We start from the raw sequence: 23,522 nt of genomic DNA, 5'->3' as shown, positions 1-23,522 counted from the left end.
GCCTAAAACAATTATGAAAAATTAGTAAAGAAAACATAAAGGAGCATAGGAAATGCTTGGTTGCAAGATACGTATTGTGGCACTAGATTAATGTGGTTTCTGACTCCAGAAATGGAATTTGGGTCCTAAAATAATACAAGAGATCAATAAAAATATGTTTATAAGATTAGATATGGATAAGTATACGTATATATGTATGTATACAAAAGTATGTATTGTCTCATGCATAATAATTAATTATTTTTATTCCTTACCAATAATAAATCAAATTCCAACCTTCCAAACACCAACTTGCTCTGCTCCATTTTCAATCTGCCCAACAAAACCCAGCTTGCTCTCCATTTCCTCACTCACTCATTCTCACTTCTATACCAAAACCCACACGATAATTATTAAAAATAATAACATTAATAATATAAATAAAAGATAGATTCATATAAAAGAAATAATATAACAAACACATATCATAAACCCACTACACAGATCATATCACCAACACTCATGACTGAAAGGTACTCTTACGTACATACTGGCCAATTTTAAACATCACAACAAGCATTAGAATATATATTACGGGTACTAGTAGTACTCTTAAAACTTGAAAACTTTCAGTCTTTACAAATGTGCACAACCAACAAATGCAACAGCATACTTAAATTTCCAAATCTTCAACAGAACCATCTTTATAAGTTATAACACAGAACCATCAAATTAGCAAAATCATCAACAGAATATGTTCATCCCAGACACATTTTTTAACAAAATGGATATCAATTCTAGGCAAACCAGGCAACTCATATCTGCATGCTTATTTACATACAATATGGATATTGCACAAAAATACTTCTGTGCCTAATCTACACAGCAAATGTTCAAAAACCTGAAATTCGAGAAGATCAAATGGTGTTTCCTTCTGTGCCACTAAAAGAAAAGTATATAAAAAATACGGGTGGATTTGAAAATGAGAAAGTTATGGATGAAAACACCACCAGTATTATCCATTAGTATTACATGTTATTATACATTAGTATTACATGTTATTATACATTTTAGTGTTTATAGTATATTATATATACATTAGTATACATGTTATTATATTTATACATTAGTACTTTAGTGTTACATGGTAGTAATATTGTAAATTTGTAATAGTATGATGTTTACATACAGTCATATACTAAACTATTATTAGTCAATTTAGTCTATATAAATTATAGTATAAATATATTATTTAACTAGTATATTATTGAGTTTAACTAACTATATAATATATAGTTGATAAAATCTAAATGATTAATATATAGAAAAATACATATATTTTTATAAAATATGTATAAAATTGAAAGCGGAGGCGGAGTGTCAGAGTCGGAGGACCAAGTCAGAGTCGGAGGAGGAGACGGAGTGTCAGAGTCGGATCGGGCGAAGTGTCGGAGTTCAATGACTCTAGCTCCAACTCCCAAGGAGAAAAAAACTTCGACTCCGACTCTAATTCGGAGTCAGATTTTTGGATTTTTGCTCAGCCCTAATAAGAAAAGAGTGGTAACCCCTCGGTCGATGAAGAATAGTCAACAAACTTTGAATGTATTCTTTTTAAAGAATGCCGGAGCGAGGAAGCACCTAATGCTAGTAGGTGCATAAGGCATAGAATTCGACAAAGTAAGGTTGAGTTATTATGATTCTTTGTGTATCTCGAACTGTGGGGATGGTGGTAGAGTCCCGCCTACAGATCGTTAATGGTACGATGACTAGCAAGAACATGCGGTGCAAGGAGGGAGCCGTGTTGTATCCACCCTCTGAACAAGTATAAGAGCTCATATGATAATGATCACTCGATGAAAATCTTGTGATATGTTCTGATAAGGCAAGTTCTGAATAAGACCACGTGAATAAGAAAAAGCTAAGAAGTTTTTCTGAAAAGTTTAAGCCTCTATTATAAGTCTTTTGTAAATGGTCAAGTGTATAAGTTAATTTCTGGTTAAGACATAAGTCAAGTACATGTCCATGCACGCATATCATGATAGACTTTTTGTATGGTTATATTAAATGTGGTACGTTATGTGTTTACTTACTGAGATTTCTCGAAATCTCATTGTAGTAATTTCCACTACCATTCCCCAACCAGAATGGTAGAGGTTGTAACATGTACCCTAGACACCCAAGAAATATGAACCATGACGGTTCTTTGATAGAAGACGAGTTTACTATTTAAGCTCATCAAGATTATACTGCGAATGTACTAATTCACACGGCCCAGTTACTCAGGGAGATCTTGCATAGTATTAGTGAGACAAAGATTGACGCTACGATCTATCAACCCTCTAAGAACTTGAAGTTTTGGTGGAACATGGACCAGTTGTCTACATATTTAGAGTGAGCTTCTAAGGCTTTGGCTGATGCGAGGGTAGTAGCAAAGGATTTAGGTTTGTTATCACCCGAGCCTCGACAGTCTCATGGGGTCTTTTGGTGCCTATCTTCTTATGGGACGATGGTTATGAAGAGTACAAGAGTTTAAATATTTTTTGTGGAAAAAAAAAAAAAAAAGAGGACATCAATGTTTATGCCCATTTTTGTGGATTCACGTTTCTTTTGTGAGAATTCCGTGTTTTGGGAACCTTAAATTATGCTTCATGCTTTTGGGATATTTTGCTTTTAAGGTCTATGTTTATGTTTCGGGACAATGTTTTGGGTTATGATATTAGTTTATGGTACCATGTGCTTTGCAATTTCTTATTGCATTGCCTAGTTATCCGACTTTTATAATTTTTTCGCTGCATCGTTATTGTATATTGCTGGTGTACTTAGGTGCATAGCATTTTATCTGTTATGTACAAGGGGTGTGTAGTCTTGTGTTACATGTCCCGGTGTCTCAATCACCGTCCAATCCTAAGGGGGGGCTGGGGGCACCACAGAAAAGCAACTAAAAACCTCACCTCATGTTCTTGAGTGTTTGTGTAGATTTCTAGAGCAAAACTTGTCTATTTCTATTTGGCTTCTAGGGTTTCTTAAGAACCTTAAATCATCTTCAAGAAATCACAAGAAAAGTGGGTGTTCTATCTTCCACATTGTCCAAATGAGATTTGAATCTCATTTCAGGTTAAGCAAGTGATGTGTGTGTGAAGCTTAGAAGGAAAAACCGATTCTTACCTTGGTGGCTAGACTTAGTGTGCCGAAATCTCCTCTTGAGATAAGAAAATCTTCTTATTTGGTTGAGGAGAAAGTATAAGAAAGTGAGATATTCTTCAAGAAAATATCAGAGAGTTGTATGGAGAGGGTAAGAGCATGAAATTCCGAATTTTGCAAAAGAAGAAGCTTTTGGGCGTGTGGTCTTCCTCCCCTTTTATAGAAAGCTCATCATTCCCTCATTGGTGATTGAATTCCCTAGATGGATTGCATTGGAAAGGTGCATTTTTTTTTTTTGGGAGGGGGGGGGGGGGGGTTGGCGTGTAGGCTCTCTTCCCTTGGCCAAATTCCTCTACTCTCCCCTTTATGCCATTCATTTCTTCAAACAATTAAGTGTTTCTTCTAAGGGTAACATGGTAAAACATCATGTGACTCTTCATTTTCCCAAGCAAGTAATCTTTTGCATGGATGACAAGTGGCAAAAGACATATGCCATGGCTTAGCCATCCACCTCTTTCTTCCTTTCCCAAGATGATGTTTCATCTTCCAATACTCCTTCCCTTGGTGACCTTTCGTGTTCTATTGGTCCAATTTAGCCTAGGTGACAAGTGGCAAAGGAACATAGTATTTAGGAGTGTGCTAGCCGAATTTCTAAGGGTATTCTTGTCCGTCATTCCAAATGTCTCTTCACATATCCTTCTAGAAACTCCATGCATGCTTGACACTTGGCATTATCTGACTAAATTTCGAAATCCCATAAGCCTCCATTCGGTTTCCCATGCAAAACTCCTAGAAAAAGCCCCATGTCACTTCTCTAAGCTTCTTTTTCCAAGATAACTCGAATTGGGCAAGACAAAGGGTCTAAACATGTGGGAATTTGGATCTAGCCGAAAATCCTTTGGTTTTCTCTAGGTTCTTTTTGTCTCTTGAGTTATTTAGAAAGTTTCTTACACAATGACAAGTGACAACTTTTCCAAGATAGGCATGTAAGCCAACCCTTGGCATTTTCCTACACTTCTCTCTTTCTCCCTTAGCCCATTTTCAAGACTAGGTTCAAAGCAAAACATTCTTGGATCACATAACACTTAGCAAATAGAACTGGATCATGGGCCTAAACCATTGGACCTAATTCCCAATAAGGTCGAAATCCTTAAGGTAACTAGAGTCACTCTTCTCTTGGGCTTAAATCACTACATCAAATGCTTCTAAGGCCTTTTAAAGTAACTAAGGTTCCTAAAATACCATGACAACCTAAAACAATTCTAAGGGCCAAGCTTAGATGAAACTCGGGCCATCACATCCTCTCCTCCTTAAAAAGAAGATTTCGTCCTCGAAATCGGCACCGCAATCATTAATCAAAACACTTATAAGAAGAGATACCAGACTACTACCTCCTCCACAAGCGATTGTAGATTTTTCAGACGACGTTGAGGATGAGGGCATATCATCCGTCTCCACGGTCATAGAGTCCTGGGAAAAGTAGAATATAGCTTCTAAATCGTAATCGAAATACATATTAACCCGCATTTCATTCAACCTATGTTCTATCTCAAGCTCGGTGTCCTCAATTGGTTGACCTTTTTTACGAAAACAAATACGGTCCTCAGACATATCCGAAGTTTCAAAAGGTACAAATTGACTTGCACGCTCTTCCATTGTGCGACTTGATTATGCTTCTGGATCAAAAATATGCAGATTTCTTCTTTCTGCTTCCTTCGAGCTACTCCACGGCTGTCATTCCTCATGTCGTAATGCTCGTTGAAAGCGAAGTCTTCCTCGACTATCAGCATCCATCACATGAGTGCGATGATGCTCAAATATTTCCATCAGTCTTGCTTGCTCTGCTAATGCCTGTTGTTTTCTTTTAAGGCGCTATCTGATACAATGTTCTCTTTGTTCTCTCAATCGTGTCATTGAAGAAACAGACATACGTGGGGTCCTTCTAGTTCGTGCCATTCCCTATTTCAAGGGTTTGATAGGTGCACACATGATTACCATACTTAAACTAGCAAGCATGAAACAAACAATTTCTCACAGAACAAAACATTCACGGCATACATGTACATCCAATACATCCACACCATACAATTCATACATACATCAAAGGTTTTTAAACTACAAACAAATGGGGGTATTCATTTCTCATTGTATCTTCCCGTTCCCAAGTTACTTCTTCGAATTTCGGGTTGTTCGAGAGTACTTTCACAAGAGGTATCTTCCGATTCCTTAAGTCTTGTTCTGCCAAAATCGTGAGGTAAAATGGGTATCTTGGTCCGATACTATAGTCTTAGGTACTCCGTGCAACCAGACAATTTCCTTAACATAAAGTTGAGATAGCTTTTCCATAGAACCCTATTGAAAGTTGAAACCCCAAATGAGGCTCAATCGGTTTATACCCATTAAGACCAACCGAAATGCACCACCTACGAATGGCTTCTTGGGAAAGTTTTTTCACTGCCATAATATACTTCCACTACCCATGTCAGCACCAAATAGTGGTTTATGGGAGGGCAATCAACCACCACACCACCACCTCATCACACGACAGCTTCAAGGCACAAATCGTGTGCTAAAGCCCATGGTTTTGGCTAACAACCCATCACCAAAAAGTCACTCTCATATCCCCTCTCAACCCCTCCAACAGTATATGAATCTTCCATTGCATGTTCTTTAAGTTTTTGTCACTTTTGAAATACTTTCTTGGAGAGAACTCAAGGAGAAACTTCAGACAGCTTTTATGGCCTTCCTTGCTTGAATTTTTCGAAACCTTTGTAGGTAGATTCTCACGAAACCCTATTCACATAAATTGTTCCACTTTAAGTCTAGTTTCCATTGGTATATTTGGTGTGATTTTTAATAGATTTTTAATTAGTAAAAAATCTACTTAAGTATGCAAAGGTCATACTAGGTGATAATCTGGACATTGTGTGATTTTTTACTTTTTTGATGCTGTTCTTGACAAGATCTTGGTCCGATCTTTTTATGGTTTAGAGTTAACATATTAAAATGCATGTTGGATTTTAAATTGTTGCATGCTGAGAGTTTTTACTAAGAATTTTGCATGATATGAAAAAGTTAGAAACTGGAGGTGTAAAAGTAGTTTTTATTTTGAGTAAGCTTGGATCTTTTGTTACAAAAGCATGCTTCTGTGGTCTTGATATTCACATACATTGTTCTCAAGACTTTGATCTATGTGTTAGGAAGTTATTTTGAAAATTTATAGAGGTGATCTTAAGGGAATGAATTTGTATGCATGTTAAGGTCCGGTTGAAACACAAACTTAAGGCTCACGAGTTTTGTTATGTTTCTATGCGATTTTTGCCATGTGATCTTGAATATAATGCTTAGATTAAATTTAGGACTCAAATCCAAGTAAAAGGTTCGATGCATTCTTTCTATATTTTCACTTGAAATCTTCATTTTGAATTTATTTGAGAACTAGCTTAGGCATTGGAATATTTGCAGCAAGCACCACCGACAAGACCTCCTGAACAACTAGGAAGGAGAAAGTCTTATATCTTGCTGGGGAATCGAAAACTGTATCAACACAAAACTTGGCTACAAGCTAACTAATGGTATTACAGACAAACTAATTATGCCACCTAATGTGCTGAGTTGGAAAAATACAAAAGTCTGTCCGTAATACAATAAAATGCTTTCAAAGGAGACATTTTTAGCCAATATTAGCAGAGATGAAAGATGAAAGGCTAAAGAATGGTAGGAGCCGCATAAATTTGGATTCGGGTAATGATTCTTCACGCCGTCTGATCTTGTGGGTAATCACGGCCACAATTATTGAAGAAAAATACTTTAATCATAAAATAATTATATAAAAATAATCTTATAAATTGATGTGACTTCATATGAATTTTTTTTTTTTTTTTTTATAAAATGGATATTACCCTTCATTAAGAGAGGACTTACGAAGTTAACTTGAAAAACAAGCCAATTACAATTGTTAATAACTTCTCAGTACACTTTCGTAACTGACATGGTCAAGTCCAGACGATAAATCTCTAAAGACCTAGATCTTAGAGAAACTATCAGCTCTGTCCACAACAGAAGTTACAAAGCCCCATACTCCGACTAAGCAGGGTAGGGTAGGGTATACCAAACCCCACCAAAACCCGTCAACGCGGAGGGGGGACTACAACTCTATTCGGACCAAAGTCCGAAGGCACTACTTTTTTTGAATTTTTATTTACCTAGGAACTATATTACACAAAAGAAACTACAAAGAAAACATTGCACAAAAACGAAAAGCAGTGCACAGAGGCTGCTGTGGCGCGTGCAGTACACGCGCTACTCTGGGAAGAGAACCGATAGTCGACCTTGGAGATCTCGGACTCACAGACTCCAGAAACGCCGCGCGTGGCGTTGGTAGAGGGCTCCCCTGTGGTGCTTGAATGCCACGCGCCAAACGACGCCGGAACTTCGACCTGCGCGTGCGAGCTACTCGCCGCTCCATTTGGTGCTGCATTCGGTGGTCTTGAAGATCGGTGGCTGGGCAACACCATGGCGGGGCGCGTGCTGGCCTGTAGGCGGCGGAAAGACCCAGATCTGCGATTCTCTCTTATTTCGCTTGAAAATATACAAAAACAAAATACTACATAGAAGAGAAGGGAGGGAGGAAGGAGGAGAGGGATGGAGGGAGGGGAAGGGAGTCGAAGCTCCCACCCCTCTAGCCGGATCTGTGAATGAAGTTTTAGAGAGAAGTGAGAGAGTTTTAGAGAGAGTTTTTAGAGAGGGTCTCTCTCTCCGCTCTCTGTCTCTCTTGTCTGTGACTTCATATGATTTGTGAGATTGTAAAATTACTTTTAAAGTAGATCTGACAGATCACATAAAATCACGTCAATTTATATAATTACTTTTGTGTAATTGTTTTGTGATTGTAACACTTCTCATTATTGAATACATGGGAGGCTACCCACGTATTACCAAAATTATAAATCCGTTTTGATGCTAAAAAGTATCTTAAATGATTTGAGTTTATTTGTGAATAACAGTAAATTAAAATGTCTAAGTGAGTTTATCTATTGAGACACGTTCGGATGTATCAAATAATTTAAAATATATTTGATTTTTTTATGAGAAATTAAAAAAGTAATAGGTTCTATAAATAATTAATTTTTATTATAGTAATGAAATAATTATTTTATTTATATGTTTTACAAATAACAATAGTTTCAATGAGTACTACTGAGTTAAGATAAAATAAAATAAAATAAAATTATTTCAGATGAAGTAAATTATGTGCGTTTAGGTGAAAAATATATATCTATACGAAATTATGTCAATTGACCTGACATCTGAACACAACCTAATTGTTTACGGAGCCGTTTTGATTCAACATGGAAGAAGACTAACGTAGATAGTGAGTTAAGATGATCTAATTTTAGATGAGAATTAAAAAAATATATTATTAAAATATTATTTTTAATATTATTATTATTTTAAAATTAAAAAAATTAAATTATTTATTATATTTTATGTAAAAATTTTTAAAAAAATTAGAATAATAAAATTAGATCAGATCAAAAGGAACACTTTTACTGTCCGATCGAGAACTAAATCGTCAAGTTACGTTGTAATTAAAGCAATTAAATAATAATAAAAAAAAAAGGTTTCGGGTGCTTTGGCGGGGTCGGTCACTACCGGGCACCCACGAGGAGAGGTCTGTAACGGCTACCACACATTTTCAACCGGAATTACCAAAATGGCCCCAATTCTCTATTACAGAGCTAGAATTGATTGGCCAGCATCGCTACACCACACCACCACCCACAGAACTTGTGGTCGCCATTAACGGTCCAAGTTGCCCTCAGCCTCAACTTCTGCCTCTCACCCACTCACACACACACCCACACTCACTCTGTGTCTCCCTCCATGATCACCTGCAAATTTTCATTCTCCAACCTTAGAGCTCACGCTCTCCAAATTACGTCGAAAACAAGCCCCGGGTTTCCGAGCCTTTTTGAATTTCAACTTCACCCTTCCCAGCGCTGCAGAAAGTGGGTAGCTATCTCTTCCTCGTTTGGTAGATCCCAATGGATCCCCTCCCGAAAGAACCTTCTGCATACTTGTAATACCCATACCGACGGTGTAGAAGATGAGAATGAACAGAGAAAGGCACATTGCGAGGTGGAAGTGATATCTTGGAGGGAACGGAGAATCAAGGCCCACATTTCTGTTAATGCCGACATTGAATCGGTCTGGAATGCTCTTACCGATTACGAGCGCCTCGCCGATTTCATCCCCAATCTTGTTTGCAGGTGACAAATAACTAAAACAAATGTTTTTTACAAGCGACCATAATCTGCTTTGTGGGGTTTCTTGAATCCTTCCGGCTGGAAAATTTTATATCTACTCTGTGCTTCGGGCTGGTATCTTAGGCCAGTTCAATACGTTTCCACATAGATAGATGAATTTTCTCAGTTTGTCATATGTTACTGTTTAGTGAATTATTGTAGTACATATAATATAGCCTTTGGTCAATTAGTTTGCGGGATAGAATGAAGCAACCTTCTTACTGGCTTCCGCCAGATGTATGTGACTAATATCTGGTGGCTGAGCTGGTGGCTCCATGTGAAATTGGTTTGTTTGTTGCTGTTAGTGTTATAACTTATGATTAGTACTTTATCTGACCGGATTTCACGTTGTTTGATTTGTTAGCGGGAGAATACCTTGCCCACATCCCGGCCGGATATGGTTGGAGCAAAGAGGCTTGCAAAGGGCACTATATTGGCACATTGAAGCACGTGTTGTCTTGGATCTTCAAGAATTCCCCAATGTAAAGAATCTTAAGCCAAATTCTATGTGCTTACAACTGGGACTAACTCCTGAATAGGAAACGGGAGCAACCTTCTTTTCTTCTTGCATACTTCTATAACTGTAATTTTATCCTTTACTGTTTGATCACAGTTCTCATCTATATATTTCCTGCATACATAGTTCCTCTAAGAAAGTTTCAATGGTTCAGGCTAATGACCGTGAACTCCACTTTTCCATGGTTGATGGAGACTTCAAGAAGTTTGAAGGCAAATGGTCATTAAAATCTGGACTGAGGTACAATTCACATATTTTTGGATGGAAAACCAACATGTTTATAAAAGAATCTAGCATTTACATGTTTTGATTCTGGAGATGCTTAAATCAAAATATCAGTCAACTTATCCAAGGATTATGCCCTTCTACTGGGGTCAAAGTTAACTTCTTGATTTCACCTTAAGCCAGTCATGGTGCCCCTTCACCAAAGCTCAGTAAATTATCAGGATGGTTGTATGGTCGAGCTAGATGTTGCTTTCCCTCCTTTTTCAAGGATGGTTGAAAAGCTTAAAGTGAAGTTGTTAAGAACGAGTACACTGAAAATCACAAAATAGTCAGTGCATCATGGTATGAATCAGCAATACTAATTCTTTATTTTTATAAAGCATTTTATCTTCTGAACTCTCATTGTGCATTTTTTTGTTTCAACGTATACAAAACATTGGTGGTTTTTTGGACAAAGCTGAACTTATTATACAGGCTGAAATTCAGAAAGGCTGAGCCATGCCTACTTTGAACTTGAATAGGTTCTCTCCCTTAGGTACCTGGAATACCTGAACGAATTTGTCTTAAATTTGAAGACCTTGACAGCTAGATTCCTATCAATGTTTATTAGCAAAGGATATCAAATCCATTATCAGATTGTTTTTACTATGAAAAAGTACCCAATGTGTGTCAAAAAGCTGTTGTGAAGTTCTTTAACCTTAGGAATCCATAGTTGATATGTTGAGTAAAATCCAATAGCGTATTATTTTGGATGAAGTCAAGGCGATTCATTGTTCTTGTTCAATTATTATTCTCATTTGCTCTCGCCATCAATTTTCCATCCACTCATCAATTCTCTATTTTTGCAAATACCTGTGCAATTACTGCCATTAAAATCATGTTTTTTACTTTTCTAACTTCTCCTTTTCATCTATATTGCAGTTCATCATCGACAACTTTATCTTACGAAGTTAATGTGATACCAAGATTCAGTTTTCCTGCCATTTTCTTGGAGCGAATCATCAGATCAGATCTGCCTGTAAATCTTCAAGCATTGGCTTGTAGAGCTGAAAGGAATGTTGAAGGAATGAAGAATGTCACACTCAGTGGCAATGCCTCTGCACAAACATCTATGTGTGTTGTTAGTTCACTCGACAAGAACTTGGATGGTACATTGTGTGAAATGGATAAATTGTCACTTGGAGAGTTTAAAGAGAGATTTGCTGGCTCTAATGTTGGTCCCTTGTCTCCAACTTCTAGTGAACCGAACAGTAACTGGGGTGTTTTCGGAAAAGTTTGCAGACTTGATAGACCTTGCTTGGTGGATGAAGTTCATCTTCGTAGATTTGATGGTCTATTGGTAAATGATTGACCCGAGACTATTTTTGCCTGGCCTTCCTTTGCCAGGAGAGCATAACTGTTTTAGAAGTATCTGATACTATGATTTTGGTCTGAAGGAAAATGGAGGCGTTCATCGCTGTGTTGTTGCTAGCATCACAGTAAAAGCTCCTGTTCATGAAGTATGGAGCATTTTAACTGCTTATGAAAGTCTTCCCGAGTAAGTGACTCATGCTTTTGGTTTGTGTACCTTCTCTAAATGTAGATATTCCATTACCGGAAGTCCATAAGATACTGGCTGCTTCCTTGTGTAAATCCTATATCGATTCTTTCAGAATCTCAATCTCTGGATTGCGTTTACCAAATAAGAATGGAAAAACTGTTAGGATGGATGTGTTCTGCCATAAATATGTATAAATCTGGGGTCGTACTCAAAACTAGATCGGAACACAATAAACCCAAATTTCCTTTGATGCAGAGCCAAATTAAGTGCTCCTACTGGTATGCACATTTGACAAAGGCACATCCCTGAATCTTTGACACCAAGATAAGGTGAAATGGGGAAAAAAGGGATGCCGCATGCTCAACAAGGCACAAGACATCCTGACCTTTGGCATCCTGAATATTTTCAGCATTGGAGGGTGTGTTAATGACTTTTGCATGCCACACTTAGGAGTCATGTCCAACATTTTCCATCACATTGGGCACCAAAAAATGAGTTCTCATTTATTAAAATGATGCAGCTGGTTATGCCTGCCTGTAGTAGATTTATGGCATGCTCAAGAGGTTGCTTTAATAGACAAAAGAGTGGACTCATATGGGATGCCCTACCATCATGCCTTTCATGGAGCATTTGAAGGGAACATTTTTCTTTAATCTAAGGTCCATTTAGCATTTAAATTTTTCTTAATCTGGAATAGTTCTCCATGAAATATGTAATCGTTGAGATATTCATTGCTGCATAGTTGTCTTTGAGAGGGAGAGAAGGGTGGTGCTACAAGCTGCTGTTAGAGATGGGTTTTAGATAAAATGCTTTCTTCATAGTTTTTCCTTATTTAAATTATTATTTGCAGAATAGTTCCCAATTTAGCAATCAGCAAGATATTGTCACGAGAAAACAACAAGGTCCGCATTCTTCAGGTAAAAGCAGGATACTAATTAATTGCAATATGAGACAAGTGCCTCATGTGAAAAGTGTTTATTTACTTGCACATAGAAGTAGTTAACTTCTATTCATTTCGTTTGTGAACATATGTAAATTTATTGATTGTACCTAGGGACATGTTGATGTGTCTGGTTTTCGGTAAGCCAATTCCCGCACTGCAAATACTCTCTCAGTATGATGTTTATCAAACTGTAGTTTCATTCTTTCCTGTGCAACTATCAAATTGTTCTTCAGGGTAGTTAAGATCTGCTCCCGAGTCTTCAATATCTATTCAACAGCTTGAGGAATACATGCTTGGAATCTAGTAGATGAAACTCATATGGTGTGAGTTTGGTAGAGGAATGAATGGTGGTATAATAACCATTCAGCCAAGGGTAACCATTCAAACCATAACCTTGGTTTGTCACCTGAAAAACACCTCAGAAAGTGTTCCAAACACTTATTCACGGCTTCAGTTTGACCATCACTTCGAGGATAGTAAGCTGAAGGGTAAGACAAATTCACACTTTGTAGCTTGTAGAACTCCTATAAAAAGAGCTGGTGAAAGTCAAATCTCTATCTGACTCAATACTCCTAGGCATACCATGCAACCTGATAATATTGTTCAGAAACAAAGAAGCTACCTTAGCTGCTGTGAAAGGATGCTTTAGGGCCAAGAAGTGAGCAGCCTATCAACCACCACCATGACTACAGAATGGCCTTTTGACACAGGTAGTAGCCCCTTCACAAAGTCCGTTGAAATATCTGTCCATACTTGTTGAGGAATTGGTAAAGGTTGTAGTAACCCAGCTGGATGCACATTTTCAGCTTTATTTCTGTGGCAAATCTTGTATTCCCTGATAAATCTCTTGATTTTAGCTTTCAATCTAGGCCAGTAAAAATCTGATCTAGCTCTATGCAAGGACTTATGGAAACCTGAGTGACCTGCAATAATGTAGATCCTCCCTTTTTTAAACAGAACTCCATGTCTGAGAGAAAAAAGTTGAACTGGCTGAAGGATCTTCTGAGCTACCTGATCATCTTTGTAAGCCTTATTAATCTCTTCCAACCAAGTAGGATTTGGCACAGTAATAGCAGATAAGACTGCAGAATCTTCATTCCTTTCTCTTCTGGACAAGACATCTGCCACCTTGCTCTCTACCCCCTTTTTATACTCAATACAAACTCATATCCCAGCAACTTCGGCAGCCATTTCTGTTGAGCTGGTGTGCCAAATTTATGCTCCAACAAGTATTTAAAGCTTTCACGGTCAGTTCTAACTATGAAAGAACCTCCAAGCAAGTAAGGCCTCCACTTCTTCACTACTATCACCAAAGCCAGAAACTCACTTAACGAAATTAACTACCATCTTCTTCCTTCTTCCATTTCTGCATTTAACTCTTCTTCCTGCTATGGCTTCTAACCCATCTTCTCCAACACAGAACCTTCCTTTTGAACAGCTTCCTTCCGATACGTAACGAAGTCATGGAGGCTTTGTCCATTAAAATCTATAGCAATCATCCAAAAAACCCAGAAATAGATAACATAGTCCATGCATACCTCGGGGGTCGCCAGTCCCATAACCAACGTGTCATCCACAACAAAGATAGAAACAACTCTCTCTATAAGAGAGCACACCCAAACCAATTAAGCTCTCACAACCCAAGAATATAGGCTATCTCAAACAAATAAACACACACATGCACAACAAAACAAAGGCCTACTTGCTTAACAAAAGCCTGCTGCCCCTGCTAGTTCTCATACCACCTTGGAGTGGGTTACCCAATATGATACCCTGATGGCTCAATCCTTCCACATCTAAATGGAAAAATTGTATAGTTTCGTCCTCAAATGCACACTTCTAGTTGTAGTCCCAATTGACATTTTTTAAGAACAACAATCACCTTGCCAAACAACTCATGATGATCAGCATCAAGGGTTTTTGTGACAGCTTTCTCATCTAAAGCATCAAAAATATATAAATGCCTCTTTCCATAAAATTCACATTCTTAAGAGCATGCTCCAACTATCCAATAGCCCACTTCACATGGTGAGAACGTATTGTCCTATGAAGCAAATATCCTACTAGAGAGTATCCCAAACCTCCTATTCTTTATTGTTAGAGGACATGGTTGTAAAAGTGTAACTTGTAAGGGTATAATTGTCAATTGTATCTAGTATATATATGATGTTGTACATCAATGAATAAGTAATGTGAAGTATTTTCCCTCCATAAGTGTCTACATGGTATCAGAGCCACTATTGTCTGAGCTCACCGAAGTAGTTTGTGGTGTTCAATTGGAGTATGTTTAGTCGAAGTAATTTTTGGTGTTCAATCTCAATTTTGTCATCAGATCTAAGCTCAACAATGGCTTATGCTGCTGTATCCGAGTTCATTGTCATTTTCTGAGCATCCCGGTAGCTTCTCCTTTCATCGTTAGCGGCTGGTAGGAGGTTCAAGGTGTTTTCATCGATTTTCCGGCATCGTCTTTGGTATTGGACACTAGGGGTGAGCATGTCATTGTTGTCTGTGCATCCCAGTGTGTTCCCCATCGTCAATGGCCACCGGAAGTACCGCCTGTCACCAGCAACGTTGAAGGGACGGAGTGTTTGGTTGCAGGGATAAGCAATCCCATCTTTAAGTGCGGATAACCCCAACCAGGAGTAAGAGCTTGTTCCTAATCTGGAATAATGCCTATTTGGTAACGAGGATAAGGTAATTCCGAAACCACTTATTCTCGTTTAGGATAACCTAATCAAGTTTTAAGTTTAGGTTGAACTAGTTTCGGCCGATACCTGATACCAGCCGGTCAGAGCCAAGACAGACCCGATACAAGCTGGTTCCGAGCCAATACAGACCTGTTTCGAGCCGATACCGGTCAGTCCAGACCCAATATAGGTTGAAACAGTGCAATTCAAAGTTGATACAGTGTAATTTTAACCTATACAGGGCTGAAATTTTGTTATTCCGGTTTTTTTCGGATACTTGGACTGAGCTTCTACATTTCTAGATTGTGTTTCTCAGATTTTCAAGTTGAATTGTGGTTTTCCATATTGTGTTTCTACATTGCCCTGTATTCAGCTTCTGCACTAGACCGAGCTACTACTGCTTATTTCTTACTCTTCCATATAACCAAGTTACCTCATACAAAGGTACAATATCCAATAGTAGATCTTCTATCTGAAGGAGATCATGCCCAATCAGCATCTAAAAAGGCTTGAACCCTAAGATGTCCATTTGGTCGATACAATAATCCAAGGTTAGGGGCTCGCTTAAGATAACGAAGAATATGAAGTACAGCATCCCAATGTGAGACCCTAGGTGTTTGTAAAAATTGACTCAATATACTCACTGCATAAGAGATGTCCGGTCTAGTGATAGTGAGATAATTCAATTTCCCAACAAGTCTTTGATACCTACTTGGATATCCAAACAACTCCCATTCCCCTTTCAAGAATTTACGATTTGGGTCCATAGGGGTGTCAATAGGTCGTGCACTCAACATGCCGGTTTCTTTCAGAAAGTCAAGTACATATTTCCTCTGAGATAGGTTAATACCTTTTTTAAATCTATTGACTTCAATTCCAAGAAAATATCTAAGCTTGCCCAAGTCTTTTGTCTGAAACTGATCGTGTAAAAACTGTTTCAACCTAGCAATTCCTTCACACTCACCCTCCTCAATGCCTCCCCCAGTTCATTTACAGGTTTACTCATGTCGCTTGTGACTGCCGGCTCTCATGCCTCCACCAACCGTGTCTCCATCTTCAGATCCTGAGTTACCTAGTACTTCAGAATCTCCACCTATTGCTTTCCACAAAGATACTCGATCTTGTGTTACTCAACATCCGATTTGTCAATTTGTCTCATATCATGCCTTATCTCCTTCATTCTCATGTTTTACTTCTCAACTTTCAAAACTTTCTGTTCCTAAGACAGTTCAGGATGCTTTATCTGATCCAGGATGGAGGACAGCTATGAAAAATGAAATGGATGCCCTTCACCATAATGGGACATGGGATCTTGTTCCATTACCACCTGGTAAACAACCTGTTTGCTGTAAATGGGTATATACAATCAAATTTCATCCTGATGGTTCGGTGGAACGTCTGAAAGCCTGCTTGGTTGCTAAGGGTTACACTCAAACATATGGCATTGAGTATGAGGAGACTTTCTCCCCAGTTTTCAAAATCTACTCTGTTCGAGTGTTGATCTCTCTTGCTGCTAATTTAGACTGACCCTTATTTCAATTGGATGTTAAGAATGCATTTATGCATGGTGACTTGCATGAAGAAGTTTATATGGAGCAACTGTCTGGATTTGTTGCTCAGGGGGAGTATCAAGGTACTGTATGCAAGTTAAAAAATGCATTATATGGTTTGAAACAATCTCCTCGAGCATGGTTTGGGAAGTTTTCTAATGTTGTATTGGCATTTGGTCTTCATATATGCCAAACAAACCATTCTGTATTTAACCTACATAGTGATGCAGGTCACATTTTGTTGGTTGCATATGTGGACGACATTGTAATTACTGGGAGTGACTCTATTGGAATTGCCAGGCTGAAACAGTTTTTACGTTATCAGTTTCAAACAAAAGACTTGGGCAAGCTTAAATATTTCCTTGGAATTGAAGTCAATAGATCTAAAAAGGGTATAAACCTATCTGAGAGGAAATATGTACTTGACCTTCTGGAACAAACCGGCATGTTGGGTGCACGACCTATTGACACCCCTATGGACCCAAATCTTAAATTCTTGAAAGGGGAAGGGGAGTTGTTTGGAGATCCTAGTAGGTATCAAAGACTTGTTGGGAAATTGAATTATCTCACTATCACTAGACCGGACATCTCTTATGCAGTGAATGTACTGAGTCAGTTTTTACAAATGCCTAGGGTCTCACATTGGGATGTTTTTAATTCATTATCTTAAGTAAGCTCTTGGCCTTAGATTACTGTATCGACCAAATAGACATTTTAGGGTTGAAGCCTTTCCAAATGCTAATTGGGCAGGATCCTTTTCTGATAGAAGATCTACTACTAGATATTGTACCTTTGTGGGAGGTAACTTGGCTATATAGAAGAGTAAGAAACAAGCAGTAGTAGCTCGCTCTAGTGCAGAAGTTGAATACAGGGCAATGACTCACGCTACTAGTGAGCTGACATGGTTGCAACACTTCCTTCAAGAGATTGGGTTTCCAGCTCCTATCCCTCTTCAATTCTTTTGTGATAATCAAGCCGCGGTGCATATTGCCTCTAATCCTGTGTTCCATGAGAGAACTAAACACGTAGAGATTGATTGTCACTTCATTCGAGATAAGATACTAAGTGGTGACATTTCTACACCTTTTGTGAAGTCTGCCGATCAACTCGCAGATATGTTTACTAAGTCCTTGTGTTGGAGTTGGTTAAAATTTATTTGTTTCAAAGTGGGTTTATATGATATATATGCCCCAGCTTGAGGGGAGTGTTAGAGGACATGGTTGTAAAAGTGTAACTTGTGAGGGTAATGGGTATAATTGTCGATTGTATGTAGTATATATATGTTGTTGTACATCAATGAATAAGTAATGTGAAGTATTTCCCCTCCATAAGTGTCTACATTTATAATATATTCATGAAAAAAAGAGAGGAAGATATAATTGAAGTATACGAGGACTATACATCAGATACATCATGCACATCATACACCTAGTGAGAGAGAGGACAGCAAGAAAATATTGTAGAATAAAGCTAGAAAAGCATTGGTTGGCTACCATCCAATGGAAAAGTGCTTGGAAGGAAAAAAATCTTCATATCTACGGTGGTTCCTAAGGTTTGGCATTTCGGTCATTTCTTTCCCTCCACGTGCACTACATCAAACAAAGAAATCTTGATAATTTCTTTCCACAGGGTCTCACTGTGGTAACTACCAAACTGTCCCTTTAGCATGCTAACAGATCTAACACCTCTCTAGGCATCACCCCACTCAACCCTGAAAGTCTAATTAAGGTTTGCCATAATGTGGTAGCTACCTCACAATGGAGTAAAAACACGATATCCAGATTCTCCTTTCCTCTTGTACATACAACACTACTGTGCCACCATAATGTGTATCTTCCTTAGGTTGTCTAAAGTAAGGATCTTCCTGAGTGCCACTGCCTAGACAAAGAAAGATGCTTTGAAAGGAGCCTGTCCTCCAAATACTCTTCAGCGGAAAAATAATTTTTCATGGGAGATTACTGCATTATAGATTATTTTACCTAGAAAAAAAAACTAGTGCATTATAAAAATACTTTTAACCTCAAGCATTCTCTCATTAACATGCTTTGGCACATCTTGTCTTCTCTTCCCTATCTTATGCTATGAGAATACAACCAAGCATAGGAGCTAAAGAAATCTACCTCCCAAGGTTGTGCTGCTCAAACAAACTCCACTTCTCTTTTCGGAGAGCTATTTGAAAGTTGTAAGTTGTCTGCCACCAGTGCATTCTTATCCTTGCCATGTTGAGCTGGTTGAGGAAGGCAACCTATGATAGATCATACCAGAACTTTATCTTGGTTTACATCTCATATCTTGCTTCCACAACCAAAAAATACTAGGTTTTCTACAAGCCTCATGCATTTGTAACAATCACAACAATTGTTGTAGTTATTTCAATTATCAGTCTGTGAAGCTACACCAATGACAATGGTGTGGACCATATTGGAACAACACCATCAACAAAAACACCTAATAGCATATTAATGTGACAATAACACCCGATCCCCTTTAGGAATAGGATACATATTTTCCTCAACTGTAGTTAGGTAATTAAAATATGAAAAGAAAACAAGTCAAATACTCGGTAAATAGATAATCCTACAGTAAATAAAGTTACAAATATTTTTCAAAAAGGAATTCTCATTTTTTGGATTCTTTTTCAGTTACTCTAATTGGATATGGAATTGGGCCCTTGACACTCTTTAATCCTTTTAACAATTTTTAGGGCCATAAAAGAGACCTACAATTTCTTTGTTTGTTAAAAAGAAAAAAAGAAAAATAAAGAAAACAAAACAAACTAATACACATGATTAATAAAACTCCTAATTTACCCCTTAATAGAATCCCAGGTGAGAGATTAGTGAATCACCAAGATGAGAAGACAAACAATCATGCCATTAGAGACCTTGGCTACCAAGAAAACTTCTGCAGTTGGATATGTGAAATCAACAAGAAGGCATCAACCTTCAGGCCAGATTATGCTTGAAGCTTTGGGCCAAGGAAGAAGAGGACAAAAACAAAAGAAAACAAAGAATGGAGGAATGAAAGAAGAAGAAAATTAAGCAAGATGAACCCTAGGATCGATGCTTTGATACTATATTAAGATTACGGTTTACCATAAGAGTTACTGTTCCTATTACTTTTCAACTAAACATCATGCGCATACACATACTTGCGGGGTGTACTTTATTATTACAATGCTGTCTCATACCTTTCCTATTATTGGTTGTTCAGGAAGGATGTAAGGGCCTACTTTATATGGTACTTCATGCACGTGTTGTGCTAGACCTGCGTGAACATCTTGAAAATGAAATTAGTTTCGAACAAGTTGAAGGGGACTTTGACTCATTCCAAGGTAAATGGCTTTTTGAGCAACTAGGAAATCATCACACGTTGTTGAAGTACACTGTGGAGTCAAAAATGCGCAAGGATACCTTTCTTTCTGAAGCTATCATGGAGGAGGTTTGTATCTCTCATCCTTTTGAGAGTAAACTCTCTTTTGGTTTTTTCAAATGTCTTTGTTAATAAACAAAGCTGTCTTTATGTGTAAATACCATTTTTGGCTGAAAGTTAAAGGAATTAATTCTCAGTGAGTTCATAAAGTCTTGAATCAGTTTTTCTTACTGCAGAGATGTGAACCATATATTAGGTTAGAGGAATTCTATGCATCATCCACTATTCACTCCCACACTCCACACCTATAGCTTCTTTTTTTTTTTTTCATAGGATCTAGGGTGTGGGGCAGTGAATAGTGGCTGATGAGAAGAATTTTTCATTAGGTTAATTTAGTCCACCAATGGTCAACCTGTGTGTTAGTTTAAAAATCAGTATGTTTAAATTTGGTCTATTACATTTCACCAAGTGCTTCGAAAAATTTATTGATATATAACCATTGTGATTTTCTAGGTTATATATGAAGATCTTCCATCAAACTTGTGTGCAATTAGAGACTATGTTGAAAGAAGGGAAATGACTCACTCGCCTGAAGCCTGTGACCAAACTAGATATTCAGAGGACCAAATTGCTTCACCTAGCCTTGATATGGTTCATGATTTTAGTTGTATAATGACCGAGCAGGTCTCTAATTTGATTGTTCAAAGTTCATGTAGACAGAGGCCTAGGGTCCCAGGCCTGCAAAGAGACATTGAAGTTCTTAAAGCCGAGCTCCTCAAATTTATTTCAGAACATGGGCAGGAAGGATTTATGCCCATGAGAAAGCAACTTCGTTTGCATGGAAGAGTAGATATCGAGAAGGCAATCACACGTATGGGTGGATTTAGAAGAATCGCCTCACTAATGAATCTCACTCTTGCATACAAACACCGCAAACCAAAGGGATACTGGGACAAGCTTGAAAATTTGCAGGAAGAGGTAGAATGTATAAATTAAACTTCGTCTACTGACAGGTCACATAGGTCTCCAGCTTCTTGCTATTAGTCTTGTTTTCATCCATGTTGAGACCAAGACCTGAGCATAGTGAATGTTTGTTAGCAGACGGAGCTCAATGATTGACCCAACTGGAACCGACCATCATTGTTCAGTTTCAATGGTCAGCATGTTCGTTTTGGATTTATGATTTAGAAATAGTGGTGGGGTTTGACCAAATGTAACCCAACAGACACCCACAATCTAAAACCCTAATGTCTTACTTTCCTTCTCAAACACTCACCCATCAAACTGACTCTCTTCTCTCTCTCTCTCTCTCTCTCTCTCTCTCTCAACCACTAAGCTGCTTCTCATCCATCCTAGGTAGCTCAGATGTGCCTTTTAGTTTCGCAAACAAGAATGCCTCACTAGATTCGCAATCAACGAGGAAATAATGTAGTGTGTTTATGTTGCTATTAGTCAAAGAGCATCTTTTGTGGCTCAGGTAATGACTCAATCCAAATATTGGAGTTCTTTAGTCACCAGAAAAAATCCAGTCCAGTGCCAAACTTCTTATTGTTTGTTGATTTGGCTATTGGGAACCACTGAATGCCAAGCTCAGCACTAACAATCAAATAAGTATTTGTTATTTTGACCTGAACTAACCATTAATGTGAAAAAAAAGTGCGATTCTATTGTTATAATTGGTAGTTTACATCATCCGAGAAAAATGTGTCAAGTACCTGGCTTTCATTGAGGTGCTTCTCTTACTTTTTCTTTTCAATTGCAGATAAATCGATTCCAACGCAGCTGGGGTATGGACCTGTCATTTATGCCCAGTAGAAAAACATTTGAGCGTGCAGGTAGGTGAAAATAATCTCCCATGTTTCAGAAGGCAACAGGCAGTACAGTACGTAAATTATCTTTTATAACTTGAATTGACTACATAGAGATCCTCTGGAATATTGGAGGGATGAAATAAAAAATAGAGAATTGAAAATAGTAATTTGTTGTCTTTCATTAGTTAAGCACAAGAATCCTCACTTCCTACCTTATCCGCATGCCCTACACCACATCATGACTACCTAAACCAATTTCCAGTGTTCTGATTAAAGGCCACCCTCAGTTTTTACAGTTGCTCAGACTCCATAATCTGCATATAGGACTGGCAATGGCACAATGGTTGGGATACATGTTTTCTTTGTCCTTGTTGCATATCAGGAGTGTACTATTTTCATTATGTGAAGTCAATGTTTTGAATTGTTAGTCCAATTTCAATTAAATCTATGTGAAAATTTTACAGGTCGTTATGATATTGCTCGTGCATTGGAAAAATGGGGGGGACTTCATGAAGTTTCACGTCTTCTCTCGCTCAAGGTGAGGCACCCCAATAGGCAGGGGAACCCTACCAAAGATAAGAAAATTGACCATGTAACATCAACTGATGTAGAGAGTGAAAATAAGACTCCATCTAAACCTCGTATTTCTCAAGATACACAGAAGTGGCTCACAAAGCTAAAACAGCTAGACATCAATTGGGTAGAATGAGAACGGAATTATTCATATATCTATTTTTTTCAGAGATGTTATGTACAGCCTTATTTACATTGCCTTTGCTTTGATAATTGGATGTAACCAGTCTCCTAGCCCGGTACTGGATGATGGGCAGTCTGTCGACATCCCTCCATTCTTTGTTATTAGTGGTAGAGTTTTACAAGGATAGGTTCCAAGATTCCAAACTCTACAACTTTGTTTATGCAGCAAGGGATAACGTTTATTCATCCACTACGGGGAAAAAAAAAATCATCCTCCTAAAATAATAATAATAATAATAGTTTGACCAAGAAATTGACAAAAGGAAAGCAACTAATTACATATAATCATACTTTGAGCTAAATATCTTAAATATAATCTGCAGCTTGTTATATTCATTAGGTATTCTTTTAAAAAAATGAGTATAAATTTCACTTAGTGAAATGAGCTCCTATATGCTATCCTATTCAATAAGGAGAATTGGGTATTCACTATTCAGAACTTGCAGTCTTTCAACAAATCCTTGCTTGGAAAATATCTATGAAGATACCAAAATGAATGGAGGGCTTGTGGCGTTTATAGAGTCGAGCTATGGAACCACGTGAGAAGAGGTTGAGACATATATATATATTTCCAAGAATTATCCGCTTTAAGGTGGGTGATGGATTCAAAATTAGATTTTTGCATGATGTATGGTGTGGAGACAAGATATTCAACGAAACTTATCCACGAGTTTATGATATAAAAAGAATGAA

At 37.9% G+C, this 23,522-nt stretch overlaps 1 protein-coding gene across 2 annotated transcripts; it reads left to right on the top strand.

Annotated features, from left to right (window-relative positions):
• Positions 1–8,892: 8,892 nt before the first annotated feature.
• LOC121259070 lies at positions 8,893–23,471 on the top strand. Of its 2 annotated transcripts, XM_041160561.1 has the most exons (11): positions 8,893–9,392; positions 9,793–9,910; positions 10,100–10,185; positions 11,092–11,509; positions 11,607–11,707; positions 12,561–12,627; positions 20,104–20,331; positions 20,776–21,240; positions 22,025–22,097; positions 22,538–22,785; positions 23,275–23,471. In XM_041160561.1, the coding sequence occupies exons 1-10, from the start codon at positions 9,007–9,009 to the stop codon at positions 22,780–22,782; spliced, it is 2,187 nt and encodes a 728-aa protein (XP_041016495.1). In that variant the 5' UTR covers positions 8,893–9,006; the 3' UTR covers positions 22,783–22,785; positions 23,275–23,471. The 2 variants fall into 2 exon arrangements, with proteins under 2 accessions (XP_041016495.1, XP_041016494.1); XM_041160560.1 differs by lacking the exon at positions 23,275–23,471 and having other exon boundaries at positions 22,538–22,966.
• Positions 23,472–23,522: the final 51 nt, after the last annotated feature.

This window comes from Juglans microcarpa x Juglans regia, chromosome 4D (genome assembly GCF_004785595.1).
Source record: "Juglans microcarpa x Juglans regia isolate MS1-56 chromosome 4D, Jm3101_v1.0, whole genome shotgun sequence".
Taxonomy (NCBI): Eukaryota; Viridiplantae; Streptophyta; class Magnoliopsida; order Fagales; family Juglandaceae; genus Juglans; species Juglans microcarpa x Juglans regia.
Note: the sequence above shows the minus strand (reverse complement) of the source record. Positions and strands in the feature narration are given on the sequence as shown.

What these genes read in the sequence shown, in the direction of transcription:
- LOC121259070 (XM_041160561.1), top strand. Translation starts at nt 9,007, where the DNA reads ATGATCACCTGCAAATTTTCATTCTCCAACCTTAGAGCTCACGCTCTC. An exon ending in ATCCCCAATCTTGTTTGCAG is followed by an intron (nt 9,393 to 9,792) that starts GTGACAAATAAC and finishes TTGATTTGTTAG; the next exon opens with CGGGAGAATACCTTGCCCAC. An exon ending in GTAGATTTGATGGTCTATTG is followed by an intron (nt 11,510 to 11,606) that starts GTAAATGATTGA and finishes TTTGGTCTGAAG; the next exon opens with GAAAATGGAGGCGTTCATCG.